This window comes from Tachysurus vachellii, chromosome 4 (genome assembly GCF_030014155.1).
Source record: "Tachysurus vachellii isolate PV-2020 chromosome 4, HZAU_Pvac_v1, whole genome shotgun sequence".
Lineage (NCBI taxonomy): Eukaryota > Metazoa > Chordata > Actinopteri > Siluriformes > Bagridae > Tachysurus > Tachysurus vachellii.
Genome location: NC_083463.1, coordinates 3,970,672 through 3,990,671, shown reverse-complemented (window position 1 = coordinate 3,990,671; position 20,000 = coordinate 3,970,672). Strand labels below are relative to the sequence as shown.

At 42.8% G+C, this 20,000-nt stretch overlaps 1 protein-coding gene across 1 annotated transcript in view; it reads right to left on the bottom strand.

Annotated features, from left to right (window-relative positions):
• The window catches only part of col28a2b (collagen, type XXVIII, alpha 2b), a 39,746-nt gene that overhangs the window by 1,321 nt on the left and 18,425 nt on the right, over window positions 1-20,000 (bottom strand). The window contains exons 7-33 of the mRNA XM_060867244.1: window positions 19,013-19,057; window positions 18,898-18,924; window positions 18,723-18,767; window positions 18,390-18,434; window positions 17,663-17,716; window positions 16,073-16,141; window positions 14,908-14,976; window positions 14,754-14,822; window positions 14,426-14,494; window positions 12,608-12,676; window positions 11,866-11,934; window positions 11,663-11,731; window positions 11,465-11,536; window positions 10,953-11,021; window positions 10,802-10,873; window positions 10,210-10,278; window positions 10,057-10,125; window positions 7,433-7,501; window positions 7,253-7,321; window positions 7,112-7,180; window positions 6,013-6,081; window positions 5,675-5,743; window positions 5,508-5,588; window positions 3,384-3,419; window positions 3,150-3,186; window positions 2,513-3,064; window positions 1,201-1,913 (exon numbers count right to left, since the gene is read on the bottom strand). Of these exons, the coding sequence (XP_060723227.1) occupies window positions 1,201-1,913; window positions 2,513-3,064; window positions 3,150-3,186; window positions 3,384-3,419; window positions 5,508-5,588; window positions 5,675-5,743; window positions 6,013-6,081; window positions 7,112-7,180; window positions 7,253-7,321; window positions 7,433-7,501; window positions 10,057-10,125; window positions 10,210-10,278; window positions 10,802-10,873; window positions 10,953-11,021; window positions 11,465-11,536; window positions 11,663-11,731; window positions 11,866-11,934; window positions 12,608-12,676; window positions 14,426-14,494; window positions 14,754-14,822; window positions 14,908-14,976; window positions 16,073-16,141; window positions 17,663-17,716; window positions 18,390-18,434; window positions 18,723-18,767; window positions 18,898-18,924; window positions 19,013-19,057 (2,814 nt within the window). The remainder of the gene's footprint in view (window positions 1-1,200; window positions 1,914-2,512; window positions 3,065-3,149; window positions 3,187-3,383; window positions 3,420-5,507; window positions 5,589-5,674; window positions 5,744-6,012; window positions 6,082-7,111; window positions 7,181-7,252; window positions 7,322-7,432; window positions 7,502-10,056; window positions 10,126-10,209; window positions 10,279-10,801; window positions 10,874-10,952; window positions 11,022-11,464; window positions 11,537-11,662; window positions 11,732-11,865; window positions 11,935-12,607; window positions 12,677-14,425; window positions 14,495-14,753; window positions 14,823-14,907; window positions 14,977-16,072; window positions 16,142-17,662; window positions 17,717-18,389; window positions 18,435-18,722; window positions 18,768-18,897; window positions 18,925-19,012; window positions 19,058-20,000) is intronic.

Here is a 20,000-nt window from a genome sequence, read left to right as displayed (position 1 = left end):
ATAAATTCTTGATAAACAGATTATTTAACTATAAACAAGCATTATAGAGAAAAAGCTAATACACTAAGTAGCATTACAGTAGATCAGTTACACAGGTCAACCCAGAAAGGCTCTTCAAACTTCATTTTAGGTGGCCCTAAAGACATTCAGAGCCTGGTGTAGGAGCCATAACGTCAAATATGTATTTAATATTGTAAATTTAATGTCTACTATCTCAACGTTCATGTTCACTTGTTTATGGTGTTTTGTGCTCCCCCTGTGGTGAATGGGAAGAGTTGCACCTGCCTTGGCACTTCCTGTAGGTAGCCATATTAGACAGGAAGTAATGTGGCAAGGGGAAGTGGGAAGGTAGACAGTTTTTTGACCTACATACACAATATGGAGTTGGATGTATCTTTTTGACTTGGAATTGAACTCTTTGGAATAAATAATCGTCATTTCAACAACGGAGTAGAAATCCACCAGAAATGGCTAAACTCAAAAGGAAGCCATTACACCTGGCATACTGAGATACTTAGATACTGAGTTGAAGTATCTTGGGATCTTATTCACAAGTGATTTAAAAGCAGAATGTAAGATTGAGAAGCTGCAGTCACTGCAGTTTTACTGATCTAAAATACTGTAGGTTTGTTGACAAAGGTCTCTGACAGTCTGTATCCCTAACCTAACCTACGATCACACGCTGTGTGTACAGCACAAAAGGATATAGTCATGAGTGCAGAGGCTCCTCCTTAGGATTTCTTGCAAAGGTTTTTGACAACCCCGGAGAACCTTGGCTGGAGTAAAAGCCAATGCTCCTCCCAGTACACAAGGGCCAGTTGACGTGGTTTGGGCATCTTAAAATAAAACCTAGAAAAACTGTATCAGGCATGAGACACTCAACAGAGATCTCAGGGCTGACCCAGGACCAGCTGGGGAGAGATTATATCTCACAGATGGCTTGGGGACATCTGGGATCCCCTCAGAAAAGCTGGAATTTGTGACTGGAGCTAGAGAATTCTGGGATGTCCGTCTAAGCCAGTTGTCACCCAACGGCAGAAATGCAGATGGAAAACGAGTAAAAGAAAAAAATGAAGAAAATCTTGAAAAAATGTTAAAAGCTTATTGAGTGTTGAATCAGAACATTGAGGAATGAATGAAACACAACTGATGAGATCTGATGATCATCTGAACAGATAAAGAGATGTAAAAGACACTCACCCCTGGAGTGACAGGTACTGGAAGACTATCACCTCTTCCACCTCCATGATTGACTGAGACAGTGTGCGTCCCACTGTGAGTTCCAGTGTGGGTCTCATTGTGGGTACCAGTGTGTCCCCAACTTTCAGTTCTGGTGTGTGTCCCACTTTGAGTTCCAGTGTGTGTCCCACTGTGAGTTCCAGTGTGTGTCCCACTGTGAGTTCCAGTGTGTGTCCCACTGTGAGTTCCAGTGTGTGTCCCACTGTGAGTTCCAGTGTGTGTCCCACTGTGAGTTCCAGTGTGTGTCCCACTGTGAGTACCAGCGTGTGTCCCACTGTGAGTACCAGCGTGTGTCCCACTGTGAGTTCCAGCGTGTGTCCCACTGTGAGTACCAGCGTGTGTCCCACTGTGAGTACCAGCGTGTGTCCCACTGTGAGTACCAGTGTGTGTCCCACTGTGAGTTCCTGTGTGTGTCCCACTGTGAGTACCAGCGTGTGTCTCAGTGTGTGTATAAGTACCAGTGTGTGTTCCAGAGTGTGTCCTGACGTGTGTTGGGTCTACATTGTTTCCGTTAACATATCCACCATTGTTGATACGGTTTCCATTGTTATCAAACTCATACAGGACGCCATTGTTGCGGTTGTGATAGTTATTGTATCCATTGCCGTTAATGCGGTTGAAGATGCCGCCGTTCTCATCCTCGCAGAACTGACTGACCAGTTTGGATTCCAGAGCTGAGAGAGGAAGATGAAAATGTCTGACATTAGTTCGATTAGACATCATAAACTCACAGACGTAGCTTTGTATAATTAAAAAAATTTGAATTTTCTAATTTAGGAAATATCAGGATATCAGATAGGGGGCACGGTGGCTTAGTGGTGCATGTACATGCTTAGTGGAGCATGTTCGCCTCACACCCCCACGGTTGGGGGTTCGATTCCCGCCTCCGCCTTGTGTGTGTGGAGTTTGCATGTTCTCCCTGTGCCTCGGGGGTTTCCTCCGGGTACTCCGGTTTCCTCCCCCGGTCCAAAGACATGCATGGTAGGTTGATTGGCATCTCTGGAAAATTGTCCGTAGTGTGTGATTGCGTGAGTGAATGAGAGTGTGTGTGTGTGCCCTGTGATGGGTTGGCACTCCGTACAGGGTGTATCCTGCCTTGATGCCCGATGACGCCTGAGATAGGCACAGGCTCCCCGTGACCCGAGGTAGTTCGGATAAGCGGTAGAAAATGAATGAATGATGATTGTTGTGATTTTGATTATCAGAATGGAGAAATTGCCAGTACTATGTAAAATGCAACTAAATGTTTGTGAGATATTAAACCATATCTTACCTGGTAGGGTATTAAAGTCATCTATCTGAAAGACATGTTCACTATCAGGGTCTGAGGCGATGAGATCAAGCTCCCGGAGAAACTCGGCTTGTGCTGGATCACTGGCATTCACTATGCCCAGAGCGAACATCTCAATGTTGGCAGCGTGTGCCTCCCGCACTGCGATTTCCAGCTTAACAGATTCACGCTCATCTGTCTGTCCATCTGTGATGACAACAATCACCTTGGCGACCCCGGAACGAGCGTTGCGGAAGGCTTCACGAGTGGCTTTGCGGATAGCTGTGCCTGTGTATGTACCCTCGCCCATGTATGTCATTGTGCGTATGGCATGTTTGATGTCACGCTTCGTGGCGTATCTTGCGAGATCAAACTCCAGTCGAACCTCTAGGCTGTAGAGCACAAGGCCAACTCGTGTGGCACCGTTTCCCACTCGCTCTACCAGAGCTGTCACAAAGTCCTTAACGATCTCAAAGTTCTCAGGGCCAACACTCTCTGAGCTGTCAATCACAAACACCAGCTCCATTGGACGCTCCTTACATTTAATCCCACATCCTGAAAGTTGTGTGTTGTAAAGTTAGTGCAAAACATTTGAGAACAATACAACATGAGAGAGGAGGAGAAGGTACCAGAATCTTACCGCATATTTCTCGTATCATTCTGATAACGTCTTCTCTCTGGAAAATGGCATTAATAAAAAAGCATTTTATTAACAATGTCCAATAAAATAGTTTCTAATAGTAAAATAAAAGTTTCTCAATGTATCTAGTGTTTCTGCTTCTATTAAGCAGATGAGTGGTTTTGTAGATCTTGAACCCTCTACAAAGTTATTTACAGTCATAAAACCATAAAGCGTGCTGTGAGTGAATCTTACCGTCAGACCCGACTCTCCTTTCACTCCGTGTCGACCCTGAAAGACAAAATAATTTTTTTTTACATACAAACTCTACAATCAGGCCTAAAAGCGGCATCGAAAGCCAATAAGGAGTGCATATGATCAGAATCAGCTTTATTTGCCAAGTGTACGCAGACACACAAGGAATTTGTTGTGGTTTATAAGGTGCTCTTGGTACATACATACATACATGTATACATATCTGGCATGAAAACACTCACTCATTCACTCACTCATTTTCTACCGCTTATCCGAACTACCTCGGGTCACGGGGAGCCTGTGCCTCAGTGTCATCTCAGGTGTCATCTGGCATCAAGGCAGGATACACCCTGGACAGAGTGCCAACCCATCACAGGGCACACACACTCTCATTCACTCACGCAATCACACACTAGGGACAATTTTCCAGAGATGCCAATCAACCTACCATACATGTCTTTTGACCGGGGGAGGAAACCGGAGTACCCAGAGGAAACCCCCGATGCACGGGGAGAACATGCAAACTCCACACACACAAGGTGGAGGCGGGAATCGAACCCCCAACCCTGGAGGTGTGAGGCGAACGTGCTAACCACTAAGCCATCGTGCCCACCGGCATGAAAACAGTAAACATTTAAATAGTAAGGATTTACATATTTACATAGTACTTGAGAAAGAAGCAGTAATTAGGGGTCTAGAATGAATTACAGAATGAAATACAAACACACATAACAATCCCTCGTATCATTTTTTTGCCTAGATGTTCTAGTGCTCAGAGATCTGTAGCGTCTTCCTGAAGGGGGAAGTACAAACAGGTTGTGGCCAGCGTGAGAGGGGACTGTAATGATGTTACCTGCCCATTTCTTCACTCTAGATTTGTACAAGTCCTGAAGGTTGGGCAGGTGAGCACCAATGATCTGCTGTTTTAACAGTGCACTGCAGTCTTCTTAAATCTGATTTGCTGGCTGACCCAAACCAAACAGTTATAGAGTTATAGAGCACAGAACCTACTCAATTACAGCTGAGTAAAACTGTGTCCTCTTTGCCTGTGGCAGGTTGAACTTTTTCAGTTGACAACGTTAGTACAACCTTTTCACAATGGAGTCAATGTGAGTGTCCCACTTCAGTTCCTGGGAGATGGTGGTTTCCAGGAACTTGAATGATTCTACTGCAGCCACAGTGCTGTCCATGATGGTGAGTGGGGGGAGGGCAGGGGTTTCTCCACAGTTTTGAGCATGTTCAGCTCCAGGTTGTTGTGACTGCACCAGGCAGCCAGATGCTCAACCTCTTGATGTGGGTACATAGAGCTGTGTCAGTTTATTCAGGAGGGTACCTGGAACGATGGTGTTGAAGGCAGACCTGAAGTCCACAAATGGGATCCTTGCATAAGTCCCTGGTTCGTCTATATGTTGGAGGATGTAGTGCAGTCCCATGTTGACCTGTTTGCTTGGAACAGGTCTGAAGACTTTGTGTACATCATCTTCACAGATTTTGAGTGTAGGCTGAGGAACAGCAGGGGGCTCCCCAAGCAAGGCCCCCAGCCTCCCTGCCCCAAGGGCACTGCATCACGGCTGACCCCATGCACCCCAACTTGAAAAGCTGGGTCAGCCAATACACTCATACTGGATATCCCAACTTTTCAGGTTGGGGTGCATGGGGTCAGCAGTGATGCAGTGCCCCTGGGGCAGGGAGGGTGGGGGCTCCCTGCCCCATAAATCACAGCTGACCCCATTCACTGGCTGACCAAATACACTTGGTTACATAAGTTACATAACCATTTCCTCTTTGGCTCATTCATTATTGAAAAAGAAATGCTGCAATCTGAAACATCCACATTTAATAATGCAGGTGTCTCTACAACATTGGTGCAATGCATTGTGGGGTTTGGGACCATGAATGGATTTAAATGTAAGAAATTGCAATCATGAGATTAATGCACAGTGGAGGAGCATCGCAACACAACACACATTAGACACATCTATGAGAGAGAGTGCACATCCTGTAGCAATTAATAAATAATATAGTCATGATAATTAAGGATTAAATCTATTAGCATGATAGTTGACATACTATTCTCCAAAACACTAACAATTTTATAATACATTATATTGCCAGTGGACTCACAGGTTGGCCTGATGGTCCAGGATCCCCATTGTCACCTTTGACCCCTTTTTGGCCTCGATCCCCTTGAGCACCACGATCACCCTAGACAAACGAAAGAAACACAGACACATTCTGAAACTGAATAACTCCCTTTTTACAATTTCTACTTGTGACAATCATAAACTGACCTTTGACCCTGGAAGACCCTCTCCAGGTGGTCCTCTTGGTCCGACCAAGCCCTGAGCTCCTAACTCACCCTGAACCACATTACACACAGTTCAGTCAGATACTCATTTCATTCATCCATAATGTGTGTTAAGCCTCCACTAGCATTAATAAGCATTAGGTTATCAACACAGTATGAGTGTTAGCTGGAGAGATGTAGTGAGTGAGGCGTTTAAATCCCTGACACTACACTGTGGTGCCTGTTATACTCGTACTGGATCAACAAGTTACACTACCATGTTATGTTATCTATATACATACAGTACATATGCATGTTATTTTGTACTTGTGCGTATGTCACCTTCGGCCCTTGTATCCCCAGCCCTGGAGGTCCTGGTGGACCAAGTGGTCCCGGCCTTCCTGTGTTACCCTACAGATTTCCAAGATAAAGACAAAGCAGCTTTGATTATTTGCCCCATACACTGGTCTTTAGTAGGCATTATTACACTGAGTCAGGTAGTTGCTGTGGTTTCAGTGGTTAAAGCCTAGCTAGTTAAATATGGCTGCAATTACATAGCTAGCTGCAATGATTTATGAGCCACAAAAACATAAAAATACTCTCCAATTGTTAGCTGTTGAATATTTGGGCAAAACTAATACTGCCCAACGCAGATGCCCTTATCCAGATTGACTTACATTTGAGCTCATATATATATATTCATTCATTCATTCATTCATTCATTCATTTATTTTCTACTGCTTATCTGAACTCCCTCGGGTCACGGGGAGCCTGTGCCTATCTCAGGCGTCATCAGTCATCAAGGCAGGATACACCCTGGACGGAGTGCCAACCCATCGCAGGGCACACACACACTCTCTCATTCACTCACGCAATCACACACTACGGACAATTTTCCAGAGATGCCAATCAACCTACCATGCATGTTTTTGGACCAGAGAGGAAACCGGAGTACCTGGAGGAAACCCCCGAGGCATGGGGAGAACATGCAAACTCCACACACACAAGGCGGAGGTGGGAATCGAACCCCCAACCCTGGAGGTGTGAGGCGAACGTGCTAACCACTAAGCCACCGTGCCCCCATATTATATATATATATGTGAATTGCAAAGTTTCTTAAATCATGAGTCTCACAGGCTGATATAGGAGAGGTGACTAGAAACTTTGCTTAAAATGTTTTACTCTCCACGTAGGGTTGTTGCATTGCTGCTGTAAATCGCCAGCTCTCAGAGAATGTGATTGATTTCACACTGTCAGTAAAAGCTCAAATCAACAAATTTTATGCTAGTTACATGAATGAATGGTTAAAATTGGTATATAAGTTGAAATAACATAGAACTTGATTAAACCTGAGACTGCTTCAGGAGTACACAAGAGAAATAAATATAATTAAATATAAATGAAATAAATGAAACTAACGGTGTGTGTTAATGGCACTTACTGGTGGTCCTTGCAGTCCTTCTCCTGGTGGTCCTTGTGGCCCTGGCAAACCTCTAAACCCAATATCACCCTATAACATATAAAGACACTTATATAACCACTCTCTAAACACACACACTTTTATTGTCATGAAAGATGATACCTTTGGTCCTGGCAGACCCAAGCCCTCTGGACCAGGCTCTCCAGGAAGCCCGGGAAGCCCAGGAGGACCCTGTAATGAATGTCAAAATAAATTAACTCTTGCTGATAACCTTTTAAGAAGGAAATCCAGTTGTTTCACGATGATAAATAGTCCACAGAGTTTGAAAGTAAAAATGTGTACCGGTTGACCAGGGTAGCCATCTCCTTTTGGCCCAAATGGACCAGGAAGTCCTGCTTCTCCACGATCGCCCTGAGAATCAAAACAGATTTAGTCTTTTTTTTTGTTAGATTATGGTTAAAATGTTAAAATGCAGGTGAATTAAAATATCTAATAGAAAGCAGCTTAGAGCTAAAACACCTTCACCTGCATTTCAGTGCTGACCACTCGCTCACTCACTCTCACTCATCTTCTACAGCTTATCCGAACTACCTCGGGTCACGGGGAGCCTGTGCCTATCTCAGGCGTCATCGGGCATCAAGGCAGGATACACACTGGACGGAGTGCCAACCCATCGCAGGGCACACACACACTCATTCACTCACACAATCACACACTACGGACAATTTTCCAGAGATGCCAATCAACCTACCATGCATGTCTTTGGACCCGGGGAGGAAAACGGAGTACCCAGAGGAAACCCCCGAGGCACGGGGAGAACATGCAAACTCCACACACACAAGGTGGAGGTGGGAATCAAACCCCCAACCCTGGAGGTGTGAGGCGAACGTGCTAACCACTAAGCCACCGTGCCACCCAGTGCTGACCAGTAAAGCATTTATCCAGAATGTTGCACCTCTGGACATTACCTGTTCATGCCAGCAGAGGTCACGCTTTCCTGAATTACAAATTAAACACTTCCTGATTTTAGACAAACCAGTTAAACAGTGAGCATGAAGTCTTGCCAGCTTCCTCCAAAATCACAACAATCATTATTCATTCATTTTCTACCGCTTATCCAAACTACCTGTGTAAATTCCATGTTTTAAACTTTACCCTGTTATTCAACATCTTATAATTTGCCCTTTGAAAGTATTTGCCAAGCTAGAGCATCCAGAATGTCCCACTGCTGGCATGTGGTTAAGGCTTGGAGGTTGGTTTGTTGATTGGATTATTGAGGTTCAAGCCCCAGAGCTGCTTTCTACTGAATATTGCTTTTAATCTAAATGTAATTGCACTCAGTGCCTAGCTGTACCTGATGGGCTCTCGAGCAAGGCCCTTAACCCTTACTGCTCTAGTGGTGCTACATCATGGATGACCCTACACTCTGATCTCAAACTCCAAAGTTTGAAGGAATATGAAAAGAAATAATTTGCACTGTTCTATATATATATATATATATATATATATATATATATATATATATATATATATATATATATATATGTGTGTGTTTGTGAAACTCCTACAGGTTTAGATGATACAGGATAAGTGTTGGAAAATTTGAGCACTATCCATAACAGGAAAATCATCAGTTTTTTTTTTTGCTTTGTGTTTTTTGTTTTTTTTAATATGAAATATGGCTGAAGTTTAATGGGAAATTCAATCTGTTCAGTTGTCAAGTCTCTTGGGTCAGTAGTCAGGTCTCAGCCTTTACCTGTAGTCAGCCTGTTTCTGGTTTCCAAGTGTTTCTTGCATTTTGTTTTTTCCCACTAATAGACCCCCTTTTATGTTACGCTGCACTTGGGTCTGAATTTTTAGCCCAGAACATCCCGTTCTCTGACATCTGAAGCCAAAATCACAACAATCATTATTCATTCATTTTCTACCGCTTATTCAAACTATCTCGGGTCATGGGCAGCCTGTGCCTATCTCAGGCGTCATCGGGCATCAAGGCAGGATACACCCTGGACGGAGTGCCAACCCATCACAGGGCACACACACACTCTCATTCACTCACGCGATCACACACTACGGACAATTTTCCAGAGATGCCAATCAACCTACCATGCATGTCTTTGGACCGGGGGAGGAAACCGGAGTACCCGGAGGAAACCCCCGAGGCACGAGGAGAACATGTAAACTCCACACACACAAGGCGGAGGTGGGAATCGAACCCCCAACCCTGGAGGTGTGAGGCAAACGTCAACGTGCCCCCACAACAATCATTATGTTATATGTAAATACGTCCAAATAATTCGAATATTTTTCTGTATTGTGACATCACACTGTTTTTCATATACATACAGTATATACATATCTTATTTCATATATTTGACTTTTGGGAATGAAATAACAACGTAAAATTTGTTCACAAGCTGCTTGCTTCCCATGAACATGAATATTGTTGGCAATCCACGTTTTATCTGATGTACACAAAAATTAGCCCCTTAGTACCTCAGAGTCACGGAGTCTCTGTATTGTAAGTCTCACAGGACCCACAGTAATGTTCATCATGTTCCTTTCTATTTTTCTCTGGTTTATTATTTCGTTATAAGAAGATAAGATTGGATTATGAGTCATCTCTGAAAATGGCCTGAACACTGTCATATTCAGGTCACCTGAGTGTCATGATCCTTCTTTATTTATTCACTATTTTAATGCTCTTGTCATTGGCTCACTCTAAACCATGCGTGCTTTCTGATTTTGCTCAGATTTCTCTTTTTTTCAAGGGGGGTTGGTGGGGGTATAATATTGGATTGTTTACAGACTGACCTCCTTCATCAGTTCTCTTCTTCTTGTCTCTAATGACTCTGATTCCTGTCCTATTTTAGATTTATTCCCAATTCATCTCTGTATTCTTTTCTCTTATGAATCTATCGATCCCTAAAATGCTTCATTTCTATTCATCTATCATAATGTCATACCTTTGGTCCAGGAAGTCCATATCCTGTTTCCCCAAGTGGCCCTGGAGGACCTGGTGGACCTGCGTCACCCTGTAACACCATTAGAACCTGTCTGTAATAGAGTGTACTCATATCAGAGCATGTATCATATGAAGCTTGACTCGTCAGTTGTACCTTTGCTCCAGTTACTGTACGTCCCGAAGGTCCTGGTAAGCCGAGACGTCCTGGTGCTCCAGGTTCACCCTAGAGGAGGAAAAAAACAGCATGTTATTTAAAGCAGAAGACTCTCCACTGGTGTCACTGTCATTCATTCATTCATTCATTCATATTCTACCGCTTATCCGAACTACCTCGGGTCACGGGGAGCCTGTGCCTATCTCAGGTGTCATCGGGCATCAAGGCAGGATACACCCTGGACGGAGTGCCAACCCATTGCAGGACGCACACACACACACTCTCATTCACTCACACAATCACACACTAGGGACAATTTTCCAGAGATGCCAATCAACCTACCATGCATGTCTTTGGACCGGGGGAGGAAACCGGAGTACCCGGAGGAAACCCCCGAGGCACGGGGAGAACATGCAAACTCCACACACACAAGGTGGAGGCGGGAATCGAACCCCGACCCTGGAGGTGTGAGGCGAACGTGCTAACCACTAAGCCACCGTGACCCCCCCGTGTCACTGTCAATGATTTAAAATTTATGTGTGACATGTAAATTTTTTTCCAAAGCAATTTAATGATTTTCTTTAATGCTCACCTTTGGTCCTGATGGTCCGGTGATTCCCGGAGGTCCTGCTAATCCACGGACTCCTCTTTGGCCCTGATCTCCCTGTCCAGAAGTACAACACACACTGATTTAAAGAGAACAGACTGACTGTTAAACTAAAACAAATAAGAGGAGTGTTTACCTTTTCTCCTTGTGTCCCTACACCTGCTGTTCCCTCTGGCCCTCTCGAACCTGGAACACCAGGCTCCCCCTAACACACACACACACACACACACACACACACACACACATACATTTCAATACATGTCATACTGTATATGGATGTGTATTTGATTAATAATACAATTTTGACTTCGAATTTCACACCCACATAAACACACACACACACACACACACACACACACACACACACACACACACACAAACACACTGCTGTATACGAAACTCATCAAGAGGGCATTTGCCAAAATACTGTAAAATCTTTAAATCTTGCTAGAAAGGGGATGATGCTAAAAACAGATGCTTTTGACATAAAACTTTGAACTCAACCCTCTTATATAAAGGCAAGAGATCCCTTGGAGTTATACATACATACATACATACATACATACATACATACATACATACATACATACATACATACATACGTGCATACACGCTTACAGATATGGACATTTCGTCTAGGACTACTACCTTTTGTCCAGGAGCGCCGTCCTCTCCAGGTAACCCAGGTAACCCTGACAGCCCCGGAGCCCCGGGTTCACCCTGCAGAAGAGAGAAACATCATCACAGTTGAGAAAATCAGGTTCTAAAATCTACTTCTTCATTCTAACGTTTAGAATAAAGTATCTGTGATGTTTGATGGAATAACGATGAAACTTCATGCCTAACCTTTGGTCCTGGTTCTCCCACTCCACTCAGTCCTGGTACTCCAACCTCTCCTGGTAATCCCTGATCACCCTGTGAACAAAACACACACGTTAACTCTTTAGATTTATTAAATCTTCATAGTGTTTGGATTTATTTTGTCTTCAGATAACTTCCTGTGTTGTACTATTTGGAATGGCGCTTTCTTATTCATGGGATTTTCCTACCTTTGGTCCTGGAAGACCTTCTCCTGGTGGGCCTCTGAATCCTGGGGGTCCACGTGGTCCCTCAGCTCCCTAAATCCACCCATTTAAAGAGGTCCACTAGTTAATTATACATAAGCATCACCTTTGTGCAATAGAGGTATCAAGAATGTGTCAAATGTCCATTAATAAAAAAATGCAAATTTTTCTGTGCATCATCATCATCATTCTAGGCATGTGTTTTATCTGTCCACAATATCACGTTTGCCTCACACCTCCAGGGTTGGGGGTTCGATTCCCGCCTCCGCCTTGTGTGTGTGGAGTTTGCATGTTCTTCCTGTGCCTCGGGGGTTTCCTCCGGGTACTCCGGTTTCCTCCCCCGGTCCAAAGACATGCATGGTAGGTTGATTGGCATCTCTGGAAAATTGTCCGTAGTGTGTGATTGCGTGAGTGAATGAGTGTGTGTGTGCCCTGTGATGGGTTGGCACTCCATCCAGGGTGTATCCTGCCTTGATGCCCGATGACACCTGAGATAGGCACAGGCTCCCCGTGACCCGAGGTAGTTCGGATAAGCAGTAGAAGATGAATGAATGAATGAATGAATGAATGTACTGCAATACTTCTTGTCGCTGTAGTATATAAAGCTAAGCATTACCGAGTGATGTGACTACACTAGGCTTTATTCATAGTGAAATTACGCACATACAGTGTGTAGAAGTGGGAAAACATATGTATTGTACACAGATCATTGTTTTACTTTCATCACCTTTTCTCCTTGTACACCTAATCCAGGAAGCCCGTTCGGTCCAGGTAACCCAGGAGATCCGTAATCACCCTAAAACACACATTTTTTGACATCAATGAGACATCCGGTTGCCAATCCCAGTACAATCCCCTTGTAATGTAATTCCAATTTTCTCAATTTCCCAGCAAACACTGCATCCTATAGTCATGGCTGCCATGGACCACAACCCCAACACACTGGTACACACACAATACCTGCGCTTAGTCAGCCTTTAGAACTCATTATAATAGACATTTTCTTCTAGACGTTTCTTCCTGCCTTGACTGATTTACATTGTTTGGTGATTTACTGAATTTTTGACCTTGAGTTTGACCAGACAATTCTGTACCTTTGACATAGTGTTTGCTAAACTGAAAAACCTGCCTTTGTGTCTGTTATAGTATGTCCTTTAATTCCTCCTTACATGCAGCATTTTCATTTATGAGGAATCATCTCTTCATGAGCATCAGAGCAAAAATCCCGCTGTACAGACTGCATGTTGTTGTCGCCGCAGGTTAGATGGTTAGACGTGCCATAACTTGTTATGTGATACACCCAGCAAGAGACTGGCAAAGAAAATGATTTTCATCTGTGTAGACCTGATAGACCGGTGCCTTCAGCTCTAAAATCTGCTGTGAATATATGGTTCATCATTTGGTGCAACTTTAACTGGGAATTGGGTTAAACAATGAAGGAACGAAATTTATTGTGGAAAAGAAATTGATTTGGTGAAATCACAAGGACGCGATTCTTCTCGTAATGACTTTCTATGGGAGCTGTACTCACTTTCCACACGTGAAAGAAAGAGAGATTTGGCTAAATGTGTGTTTTGATGTCTTGGGGGGAAGTCGTGGCCTAATGGTTAGAGAGTTTGACTCCTAACCATTAGTCTCGGGCCGGCCACGACTGAGGTGCCCTTGAGCAAGGCACCGAACCCCCCCAACTGCTCCCTGGGTGCCGCAGCATAAATGGCTGCCCACTGCTCCATGTGTGTGTTCATGGTGTGTGTGTGTGTGTTCATGGTGTGTGTGTGTGTTCACTGCTGTGTGTGCGTTCACTGTTGTGTGTGTTCACTGTTGTGTGTGTGCACTTTGGATGGGTTAAATGCAGAGAACAAATTCTGAGTACTTAGCCGTATGTCACGTCACTTTTAATTAACACAATGTGCCTTGGCCCAAAATCTGCCTGTTGAGTGCTGCATTGGACACTCAACGGGATGAAAAAAATCTTGTATGCAATGAGAAAAATGAACTAAAATGTCTTGGGAAAAATTGTATGCAATGACACTGTATGCTTCCCTCAGGGTTCAGTTCTTGAGATGCTATTATTTTTAAAACGATTTGCTCTCATTAAGTGCAATCCAACAAGACAACACACATGCTGATCACAGAGACTCACTCTAAACTGTATCAGTGTCCATAAAACATAAATAACTGGTTGAGGTAAAAATTCTATTCTTCTATTCAATGAGGACAAAACAGAGATTATCGTGTTGGGCAACAAACAAGACTAACTCAAATTTGTGCACACTTTCAGTCTAGGGCTCTAAAATCTAAACGCTAAGTCCTGGCCTACTTGATTTAGATCTCACCTTCACTGGCCATGACAAAGCAAACACTATATAGATAGATGCCTTTATTTCTCACATATACATTACAGCACAATGAAATTATTTATTCGCATATTTCAACTTTTGAAGGTTAAAAACCTTGTTTCTATGGTAACTAGTAGAAGCGATTTACAGTGCTAAATTCTTACAAATGTGATCTGAGCAAATGTCTTAAGTTTTTTTCATGTTACCTTGTTTCCTTTAATTCCAGGTCCAGCTTGTCCTCTCGGACCCCTCGGACCCTCTGTTCCTCTCTCTCCCTGTGAAAATGAATAAGGACTATAATGTTTCATGTCAGACATCGTCTCAGACAAGTCTGTAATCACGCCTCTTTCTCTTTTTTGTGATTGTTAACAGGATATGGAACTAAAACCAAAATCTTAATGATTATTGTTGATGTGGTGAAATTTTCTTCTGCTCAAAAGCACAGTTATGCCTTGGTGCTAAGCTGTGTGCTGTATAAGCTGATGCTGAAAACACCTAACGTTCCTCACAGAAATTTTGACATAATATTTGTACCTTTGGCCCAGGAAATCCCTCTCCTGGAGGTCCTTTATCTCCCTGCACTCCTTGTGGCCCCTGAGGCCCCTACACACACACACGTGTAAAAAATGTCTATTCATGAAATAAATATCCAGTCAAACAAGCAAACCATAGTAGAGTGTGTGTTTACTGGTAGGCCAGGTTCTCCAAGTCCTTGTGGTCCGGGAGGTCCAGCTCTGCCCTGAAGTCCCATCTCACCCTACACACACAAACACACACACGCACACACACACGCACACCACTCAGTATACACTAGGTTCTGACATTTATAATTGTACATCATTGCAACACTGTCCACAGGCTGCAAAGATGTATATAATTCTAATAACATCCAGGAAAATATTTTTATTAAGGTTTACATGCACATTAATGTTTTCCTTTTAAAGGTGGGGTCTCCGTTGTTTGACTATAGGGTTCAGCTACAAGGTGCAGCGATAGGGTTCAGCTACAGGGTACAACTATAGGGTTCAGCTACAGGGTACAACTACTGTATAGGGTTCAGCTACAGGGTACAACTATAGGGTTCAGCTACAGGGTTCAGCTACAGGGTGCAGCGATAGGGTTCAGCTACAGGGTACAACTATAGGGTTCAGCTACAGGGATCAGCTACAAGGTGCAGCGATAGGGTTCAGCTACAGGGTACAACTACTGTATAGGGTTCAGCTACAGGGTACAACTATAGGGTTCAGCTACAGGGATCAGCTACAAGGTGCAGCGATAGGGTTCAGCTACAGGGTACAACTATAGGGTTCAGCTACAGGGTTCAGCTACAAGGTGCAGCGATAGGGTTCAGCTACAGGGTACAACTATAGGGTTCAGCTACAGGGTACAACTATAGGGTTCAGCTACAGAGTGCAGCGATAGGGTTCAGCTACAGGGTACAACTATAGGGTTCAGCTACAGAGTGCAGCGATAGGGTTCAGCTACAGGGTACAACTATAGGGTTCAGTGTACAGGGTGCAAAAAGTGTGACTGCAGTAATAAACTTTGGGGAGCGACTAAAGCACGCTTATATAGCAACTTAATGGTACAACTACCAGGTGCAGCTACAGGATATGATTACCGGGTGTTCAGACAGGCCCAGATGCACACTTAGATTAAAGGATATGAGGGACTACGGGGTGTGATTATAGGGATCAACTACATGTTATGAATACATGGTGCAACTACAGGGAGGAGCTACACAAAGTGAACACATTGTGAGTACAGGTGTAACTACTGGGTAAAACTACCAGGAGCATCTAAAGGGTTGTTAGGGAGAGTCCAACTACACTTTTGTTTTGACAATACCTTACCTTTGGTCCAGCAATACCTATTCCAGTTTCACCCATAAGACCAGGTGGTCCAGGAAAGCCCCTCTCCCCCTGAACACACACACAGGCACACACACACACACACACACACACACACACACACACACACACACACGTTTTATCTTTGCTGGGTTTTACTAAGAGACATTACTGATTACTGATCCTTGCTTTATCACTAATACCAGGCTCAAAATATCTAGTGCACAAGGTGCAGTGTTAGTGCACTAGGCTCAGTTTATATACAGTTTTGCACTAGCTTAACTTGTTTAAGGGCATTATATATGGCTAAATCTATGTAGTGTACTCTTTCTGAAAAGCCATATAATTTTAGACAGGTTAAGTGAGTTTGAGACCTTAACAAATAGCAACATTAATAAATAATGTTTAATAATTTTCTTACTGTAAAATGCTGTATTATGCTGATTTATATAGTATAAACAGAGGCGTACTAACTTTTGACTGCTATTGCAAGCAAACACTGTTTACAACCAGTCAAGTGATTCAGAGAATATTCTGTTGGCAGCTGCTGGACTTGCAGTGGATTTGTGCAGCGCTGGAGGGTACATATCAACGTCAAACACTAATATAACAAGCAGAATTTCTCCTGGAGGTTGTGTAATATCACTTAGAGAGTGTTTATGTGTCAATTTGACAGAAACATCTGCTGAAATCTTCACTTATCTCTGAATCACCTAACAGATTACTGATCAGTGTACACTACTCAGTCAGTGTAGTGCAATCGAATAGGCTCGGTCTGCAGAATGCTCTACACTCACTAGATGTACTGTAGTGTACAAAGGTCAAATGGGACTAAACATTAGCAGTGCTCTACATAGTGCGCTAGGCACAAACTCCAAACTGCACTACGCTTAATATCCATAGTGCACTATTTTAGTCTGTATAGTTTAGTAGGTTCGTTCAACAGTAGTGCACTAGGTTCAGTCTCTCTAAAAACAGTGCACTATTTCAGTTGCAGTAATGAATACTCCTTGGTCTACATAGTGAACTAGCCTCAACTTGAGGCACTATGTAGGTGACCTGACAATCTTACTCTGTATATAATGCACTACATGTAGTCTGCATAGCTCACCAGTCTCAGGCATTATAATCTACACAGTGCAACTGGCTCAATACTCATAGTCTATTCAGTGCACTAGTGTCAATATAGCACAATAGGTTAGATCATTCTATTCATATGGAAGACTAGCTTTGTTCTGCTGCTCGCATTGAGCCTTACACACTACGCGCCTATTGCACCATGGAAAATATTCTGAGATATAAAATATATAGACTTAGGCTAGTACAATATGTAGACTGAGACTGAGACTAGTGCACTATATAGACTAAGGCAAGTGTAATATATAAACTGAAACTAGTGCACTATATAGACTGAGACTAGTGTACCATATAGGCTGAGACTAATGCATTATATACACTGAGACTAATGCACTATTTAGGCTGAGACTGAGACTAATGCACTACTGTATATAGACTGAGGCTAGTGCACTATATAGACTAAGACTAGTGTAATATATATATATACTGACAAGTGTACTTTATAGACTGACTTACTTTGTGTCCGGGTGGTCCTTGGGGTCCAGGGTCACCGTTAGGTCCAGGCAAACCCTAAGTTAAATATAAAACATAAATACATAAGAACACACATACACACTTCAGTCAAAATGCCTGTTATGCTGTCATGAGGTATTTCTAATTCTTCATCTGGTCATAGCTGAAACATGGTGGTTATTTAAGACTTTTTTAGACATGCATGACGGTTTCTGTGAGGAGATTATCTAGTAATCTAGAAGGATGTTATATGAATAAAAAACTTCAGAGTGGTGAAGGACCTCCTGTCACTGTTTAACAAGTCTTTAAAAGCCAGGCTCACACTATTAGCATTGTGAAGTATTGTTAGTTTCTCCCTGCACTTCTGATCCCTTCTGTTTATTGTTTGCTATGTTTGTGTTTGACTTGTTTCCGTGTTTTTACTAATGCGAGTTTCTTTCTCCCCTTATATTTGTTTACCACACAGACTGCTTTTCTGGTTTCTGTTATCTTTCTGCCTGTTTTTTGTACCATGAGATTGCTACTGTTTGTGGATTGTTTGCCAGTACTTTTAAACTCTTTAATAAAGCCCCACATATGGATTCTACCCAAGGCTATGATGATTCATCATCACACAGTGATTATTTTCTAATAACAGTACAACACTGGGTTTTTTTTTATTATTTACTCATATTTGAACCAAAAGAAACTAAATGAGAACAAACTGAATAAAAACATCTAAACAACAAACCTGCACTCCTCTGTTTCCACTGATGCCCACCGGACCCTCAGGACCCTGTGAGGAACAAATCACCCAGAAGATCTGCATCAACATCAAACTAAGAGATGTCTAGTAGAGGGTCAGCAGATGCTCAGTCAGTCCCTCCAGGATTTCATGTTTTTGCGATCAGAGAAATTAACACAAAATGACTCAAATTCTGTGATTCTCAAATTTGTAAAAGCCACAGGAAAATCAAACATTTTTGGCCACAGCAATCACAAAACTCTTAGAAATACCAAAGGGACGGCATGTGTGTGTGTGTGGGTGTGTGGGTGTGTGGGTGTGTCTGAGTCACAGACTCACTCTGTCTCCTTTGACACCAGGGACACCGCATTCACCTCTGTCTCCCTGGCAAAAAAAAAGAAGGCCAGGAGTTTTGCTAAACATCAGATGACCACCAGGGAGAGAATATCACCATTATTTATTCACAAGAATAATTGAAGTTAGAAACATTCGGAGTGACCACCATGATTCTTACCTTGTCTCCTTTACTTCCTGGTTTGCCCTGAAGCACAGTGACCACAAATAATTATCCACGGTGTTACATACAGTGATGAACATCAATTAAAATAAAGAACAAAATGGAAACCGACCTCAGAGCCAGGAAGCCCTGGGAGCCCTTGATGTCCGCTGTCACCCTACAACATGCAGGAAGTTCGATTTCAGTCAAGAATTTCTTTCACTAAATGCTCATAGTAATTTCCCCCACATTTTGAATAACAATGAAGAAGGTTTCAGTGGTTTTGAGCGCATTGTAATTATTTATATGCAGTTATCAAAAAGAAGCTTTAGTGTCTCACAGCAGGTGATGACAATCCAGTGCCTTAGACAATGCATAGTAGATTAGAGCACTGCACACGTCATAGATTAGTTTAATCCTAGGTAGTGCACTAGACACTAAAAAACTAGTCTCAGACTCTGTAGTGCACTACACACTTCATATTAAACTAGTCTCAGTCTCTGTAGTGCACTAGACACTAAAAAACTAGTCTCAGTCTCTGTAGTGCACTACACACTTCATATTAAACTAGTCTCAGTCTCTGTAGTGCACTAGACACTAAAAAACTAGTCTCAGTCTCTGTAGTGCACTACACACTTCATATTAAACTAGTCTCAGTTTCTGTAGTGCACTACACACTTCATATTAAACTAGTCTCAGTTTCTGTAGTGCACTACACACTTCATATTAAACTAGTCTCAGTCTCTGTAGTGCACTACACACTTCATATTAAACTAGTCTCAGACTCTGTAGTGCACTAGACACTAAAAAACTAGTCTCAGTCTCTGTAGTGCAATACACACTTTGTACTATACTAGTCTCAGTCTCTGTAGTGCACTAGACTCTGTCACCATAATCTACCTGATGCTCTCAGACCAAACCTTGAAGTTTATTCTGGGTAGTGCCTTAGGTAAAGTCTCAATAACCCATTCCACATAGTGAACTCTCTCAAGTCTCATCATGTTATAGATTAATCTTTCAGGTCATCTACAAATACACACTAAACTCTGTATCTGTAGTTTTGAGTATTTTTCCACATAAAGAGTCAAAAAAAACCATAACACTTTGAGTCAAAGGACTGT